Genomic DNA, 6856 nt, shown 5'->3' on the forward strand with positions numbered 1-6856 from the left:
GTATTTTCATTTTCATTCAAGCTCTGTTAATGTTACGAAACCTTTCTTCAATATTTCCCAACTACAGGAAACTCTAGGATCTAGTTTAACTCATTATGTGTTTTTAGAGCTGCACTCCATTTCTGAAGCTGTGGGAGAGGGTTACCATCCAGAAAAACCTCACATGTGGTGTTCAGCAGTAATCCTTGTACGTAGAAACACTGGCCCCCCACCACGTGCCCCGAGCTATTGTACTGAGAAGACTCTGTGGGGGACCTGGGTGGAGAAACTCCAGTCTTCTGTTCAGTTAAAACACAAACACAGAACAACATAATCAAAACACTGCATTAATTAAAAAGCATTAGTCAACGTGTGATCAGACCATGAACATCTTCCTGCAGCTGTCGGTTCATTTATTGTTCTAATTCACTCGAAACCACTTTAAACAACAAACACCTGAGATGAAGTCTCTTCCTCCGTGATTTATTTCCAGCTCTTACACTACTGTACTGTACACTGCCAGCTCTTTGTCTTTATAACATTCAAAGCTGAAGTCTTGACACAGACTTTTCAAAAAATCTAATTAAAATCCACTAAAATTAAAGAATAAATCAACAAGTCTGAACTTCACTGGTTGATCTGCAGATAATAGAAAATACAGTTTAACCAACAAATAAAGAGTCACATGGTTAAACTCTTCATTATGAAGATGAATTATTAGAATTAACCTCAGTGTTTTAACTTCACCAAACTCAGTTCCAGTCCGGATCCTTTTTGGATTCATGAGTTACCACACTCTTACTTTTACTGCTGAATAATGTAAAAAGAAAAGAGCTCCTGGTGTAAGTCAGTGGAGCTGTGGTTAATTACTGGCTACTACTTGAGTAAACACCCAGTTCCTTCCCCCCTCTCCTGGGAGGCAGCAGACGTCAGTGGTTGGAGTATAAAGCGGCAGCAGCAGCGGAGACGCAGCGCACGCAGCATCTGGAGAGGCCGCTGCGCACTGAGGGCTGCAGGATGCGCGTCGTCGCTCTCCTCTGGACGGTCGGGTTCCTGCTGAAGGAAGCGCAGGCGTGGAGCTTCAAAAACGGAATATTTCATAATTCAATATGGCTGGGTAATTAGCTTTTTTACTTATTGTCGAAGTGTAGCTAGAAAAAGAACTGGTTCCACTGGAGCAACTGAGGAAGGTTTCACCGCCTGTTGGTTCTTTTCTCTTCACTGTAGATAAAGAACTGATGAACGACCACATATATTCCCAGAATCAGTGTTTACTAAAGATTTCATGTATTTAATTTGTTATTTATTAACTCAGAATAGCTGTTATCAATCTTCTCTTTGTCATTAACCAGTTGGGACTTTGAGACCAAGTGATCTTCACTTATTATTATCAAAAGGGGTAAAGACACCATCATCATCATCATCATCATCATTAGGCTACAGTTTTGATTCTGTGCATCCACTTTTGACGTTCACTTACTTTCTTTAAATTCTTTTTTATGAGGTGAGAGGAGGCTTCAGACAGCACAACACAAATAAAACAGTTAATTAGTAGAAACAGTTATTTACTCTATAATTTACCTTCTGTAACTCCTGCAGCAGCGACCATGACAGATTCATTCATCTCAGTAAAACCTCTCTTCAGACTGAGACGTTAGATGTGTTATGAGTGTTTCCTGCCCCTTTGCAGTCATGCATGTGTAAAGTCAAAACAGGATCAGCAGAGGACTCCCCATCGAGGAGCAAGTGACCAGACTGTTGGTGAACTTCCAGACTGAAGGAAAATGTCGCACAGTAGCTTTTCTTCTCCATGTTTTGTGTTTTGTGAATTTAACCTCTCTCGTCACAGACGACACTAACTCTGCTGCTGACAGATCCTTTAAACGTGTTTCAGTGCTCGGAGACACATGCAGTTCTTGCTCAACTCCAGACACTTTGTCAGTAGCTTTTCTTGTTTTCTCTCTCGTCCACAGAACAAGCAGCTGGAGTTTACCACCGGGAATCACGCAAAGGGAGATACCAGCTGACGTATAAAGAGGCCAAGGCTGTCTGCAAATACGAGGGGGGGGGCGCTGGCCACTTATGAACAACTGGAGGCAGCTCGTCAAATAGGTCTGCAGCAGCTCACTCACAAACATCCAGAGCTTCTGTCGGATGATTTACTCCAGGAAAAGAGCTGGATCATCACACAGTTCATGAGACAGTTCAATCCATTCAGTAAATACTACTTCATTTGACAAAGTAGAGGCGAGTGGTGTTTATTTTATCAATGAAATGAATCAAAGTAGTGTAGTGATACAAGCTTTAAAAGTGCAGCGTGTAAGATTTAAAGACATCTAGTAGTGAGGTTACAGACTGATTGATCTCAGCACCATCCAGCCTGTCTGTTCCCATCCAGGCGTCAGTGAACCCAGAACCTTGAGCAGCAATTTGTGAAGTAACAGCTGCTTCAGATGCTTATATTCTTCTTTTAAGTTAAAGAAAGTGCAATGATAAAATCTGCTGCACTAATGAGAACACAGTTACTAACACTGTATTCCACATAGATCACTCTAAACACACACACACACACACACACCTTTAACCCACATTTAGAGGCTCATGTGGATACTGCATGACTCTGCCCAATGTTAAACTGCCCCACCAGGGCTGTATAAAGCCCTTTACCACCTTCTGGGGGGTAATATCATTGTTCCCATGGCACAGAGATTGCATCCAGCCACTTGCTCCAGCTCACGGCCGTCTACCCAGGAAGTCCCTGTTTTATCTGTGCTGCTGTTGCTGTGGTCTGCTGATTGTGGCTCTGAGCTAATCTGTGAAGCCCACACTAAATATTTTAATGGTCACCAGAAGACCCTGTGTGTGTGTGTGTGTGTGTGTGTGTGTGTGTGCTGTGTAAAGACACCACACTACTAATAGTCTTATTTTAAGTTTTTAGTTTTTGACTAGTGTTCAGCAGAAACATAAGTGCAGGAATCTGACAAACTGAAGTATTTATTTCTAATTTGAAGAACTATTGACTGTCGTTGTTCTTCTACCATCGTTCAGGGTTCCACGTGTGTTCAGCTGGATGGTTTGACAAAGGGCGCGTTGGTTACCCCATCGTCAAACCTGGTGCAAACTGCGGTTTTGGGAAGGTCGGCATCATCGAGTACGGATACAGGCTGAACAAAAGCGAGAAATGGGACGTGTACTGCTACAACCCAAACTGTGAGTACATGTTTTAGACTGTAAATTAATGTAAATGTAATAGATGACTTACAGCACTTTACTGAAGTGCTTAAAGCTGCACTTATTAATATTTCTCTCTCTCTCTCTCTCTCTCTCTCTCTCTCTCTCTCTCTCTCTCTCTCTCTCTCTCTATATATATATATATATATATATATATATATATATATAACATGCTGCTAAAATAGAAATCGTTTGTTATACCTGAGTATACACAGAGTCACATAAAGAGGAGAGCGTGGCCATTTATTTGCATTATATTGTATTATTATTTATTTGCATGATGTGAATGTGGTCCAGTGTGTTTTGAATCCCTGGCAGCAGCTACACACCCAGGGTGTGTATTATGAAAATGCACTTCTGTCAAATGATACTGACACCAAAACTCAAAGCACTAAATCTTAATCTTTTAGTCTTTAGTTAACTGGAAAGTATCTGAACAGACATGAAGCAATAGGGCTACGTTCACATCATATACATTTCATCACGTAGCTCATAAATATCCCTAACCCTAACAGTACATGAATTATACTATAGAATAAAACCACTGACTGGACACAGTATTGCTTTAAACAGCTGGTGGGATCGTACATCTGTTCATGGGAAACATTTTGGTTTGGGGGTCTGACTTTTGCGTGTGAGCTCTGAATTCAGAGCAGCAAAAAGAAATCCTTTTGTTGGGGAAAGGAAATCAAACGCACATGTTTACACTGGTGACAGTGGCATCAAAAGCTTTTCCAGCAGACGTCCTGCAGGCACAAAAGACTTAATGTTGTTTTACATCAGTGGCAAAACCAGATCAATTCAGAACATTACGGTGTCGTGGGCAGTTTATTTGGGGTTTCCTCACAAAATGGTACTTTTAAATAGTTTTTACTATAACATCCTTTGACTTGAAAAGAATCAGGAAGGTTGTGAAATCTTAGTGGAGCTATTGGTTCATTCACTCAGTCATTTACTTATCACTCACTCACTTCCTCCACTCACATCTTACTTCCTCCAGGTTTAGTCTTGGTATGACTATGATAACTCACAGGGTGGTACGGAGATTGTGGCTTTGACTCAGGACTCCATCCTGTTCTGTTTAAAGTCTCTATATCACCCCTCACGAGCTTCAAACGGCGGTGATGACAGTGAGTGGGTCTGTGGAACCTCAGACTTGATGACTCCTCTTAACCTGTTGGCCTGGGTCTCCACGGTTATATATGGGTTATGCCAAATACAGTACAGTCAACTGATGACTGATCAACCACATTAGAAACAGAACGTTTTGTTTGAGTAACAAACTGCAGCAACCTTGTTTCTCTTGATTGAGTTTTAGCCTTTTTTAGTTTGTTGTTTTGGTTTTATGGCCCACACAATTACTGTTTAGTCTTAGAAACATATTAAATAAACAGTTTTATCTTGATTAGATGTGTAAACGCTGTATGCAAGATAGCATGATGATCACTGGTGATATATTTATAAAAGATTTGTATATATAGATCACAAAAAACACTCATTAAAGAAAAAGGTAAAGAAACAACCCAGAGTGACAAAGATTTGAAGGCATCATTGGAACTGGCTAACGAAGGTAAAACATTGAACTAGCAGGTTGTCTATGGCAGGACACCACGAAGGAAGCTGCTGCTCACTAAAAAGCACATTGCTGCACACCTGAAGTTTGTGAACCAAGTATGAAACCTGTATTTCAGAAGACTAATCATGTGACTTATGTGTCTCACAGCCAAGGAGTGCGGCGGTGTGCTGACAGATCAGCAGAAGATTATTCAGTCTCCTGGCTTCCCTGCAGAGTACCAGGACGAACAGATCTGCTCCTGGCACATCCGTGTCCGTCTGGGCCAAAGGATCCACCTGCACTTCCTGGAATTTGATGTGGAGGACGACACATCATGTCTAGCAGATTACCTGGAGGTGTACGACAGCTACGATGATGTCTCGGGCTTTGCTGGGAGGTGAGGACAAGTCAAGATACTTCACCAGGAAAATGTCTCTCTGTTCAAAGGCTTTACACAAGTAGATTCTAAACCTGTCTGTGTGTTTACAGATTCTGTGGCGATTATTTACCTGATGACATCATCAGCACAGGTGAGATGGTGACTGAATATTTCTGCATGTAATGATTTTATAAGTAAAGGGTTTTGGACCTACCTTACAGCTGATTTTGTTTGTTTTACAGGAAACGTGATGACGCTAAAGTTCCTCTCGGATGCTTCGATTACTGCGGGAGGCTTCCAGTTACAATACACAGCAGTTAATGCATCGCACAAGGATTTTCTACACTGATGTAGTGTAGTTGCTGTATTTATGATTCAATACCTCATGTTGGCCAATTAAGAGTTCAAAGAAAAGGTGCAGTTTCTGAAATAATAAATCCCCTGACACACGTGGTTTACTTTAAAGTATCTACTTAGAATATTTACTTCTATTTACTTTCCTCTAAAGGGGTCCTGCTTGTTCTTTACTGTCTTTATTGTAAATCTATGTACTGTATCTATCTCAAGTAAAGTTCAATTGATTCTCCTCTAAAAGTAGAAGTACCTCTTGAAATTCTTTACTTAAGTTAATGTGTTAACTTCATGCTCTAAATTTTCAAAACTAGTATTTAAAGTAAGCAGTATTAGTAGAATAAAGGTATTTAAACCCTGTTGATGCTGTTGAAAACATTAATGTAAATAAGATTTCTGCAGAAATCTGACACCTTCAGACCTAAAGTGAAAGTACTTTAACTGACATCTTATTATACTTAAAGAACCAAATATAAAGGTATTCGTCATGCAGAAGGAGATTTTTTCTTTACTGATGCATTAATGTCTAAACATCACTAATATGTTGATTATGTTTTGTTTTCTGGAAAGTAGAAATAACAAACGCTCTCAGATAACAACTCTGTGTACAATGTATGTGCATGTGTTGTCTCATTGTTACTGGTACTGTGTGTAAGTACACTGAAAATCACAACAAACATCAGGTTTCTCTATTAAAAGCAGATTATTTTTGATTATTATTATTGTTCTTATTATTGATTATTGAGTTCACAGGTTTTGTCAGTAGCTTTTGTCGGACGCACCTCATCCAAAACCTTTAGCTCATGTCATGAAAGTAATTCCTGATGTCAATTAACAAGTCAACCCTCAGTGTGGAAACATATCCCTGAAATATTTTGTACAGGTGAATAATCAGACAGGAGAAACACTGTCTGCAGGCTACTGTGCAAACGAAATATCCAACAAATTTAAAATATTACAAAATGACAGTGCTGCATTGATCAATCAAGCATGTGATTTGCTGTACTTTCCATGTCCATGGAGAAACCAACTAGAAGATACCATGCAATAGCAGACACACACAAAACCAGCAAGTTATTTGTTGCACCCAATCTTTCTCTGCCTCCTTCTCTTATGTGACGTTTAATAGTTAATCTGCCATTTCAATAAGATCATTTCTTGTCAACAGCAGTAGTACATAAGTCATTTCTATCAGCTGCTAATTTGTAGGCTCTCTTCTCTTTTGTCTGACGATGTTAATACAATAAAGTTTGGGGTCTGTTGATGGCATGTTCAGTTACTGATCTGAAAGGATGGTGTGAAAAAGATGTGACGCACAGAACTCCACAGGAGATCCTTTCTACCAGTGGCCATCAATCTAT

The 6856-nt window shown here is 39.9% G+C and overlaps 1 protein-coding gene across 1 annotated transcript; it reads left to right on the forward strand.

The window, feature by feature from the left end:
• Window positions 1-955: 955 nt before the first annotated feature.
• On the forward strand, window positions 956-6299 carry LOC113173856 (tumor necrosis factor-inducible gene 6 protein-like). The gene is given in 7 exon segments (XM_026377451.1): window positions 956-1096; window positions 1953-2041; window positions 2043-2091; window positions 3028-3189; window positions 4934-5162; window positions 5255-5295; window positions 5387-6299. Coding segments are annotated over 7 exon segments (777 nt in total). The 5' UTR covers window positions 956-996; the 3' UTR covers window positions 5494-6299.
• The last annotated feature ends 557 nt before the right edge of the window (window positions 6300-6856 follow it).

This window comes from Anabas testudineus, chromosome 21 (genome assembly GCF_900324465.2).
Source record: "Anabas testudineus chromosome 21, fAnaTes1.2, whole genome shotgun sequence".
In the NCBI taxonomy this organism is placed as follows: Eukaryota; Metazoa; Chordata; class Actinopteri; order Anabantiformes; family Anabantidae; genus Anabas; species Anabas testudineus.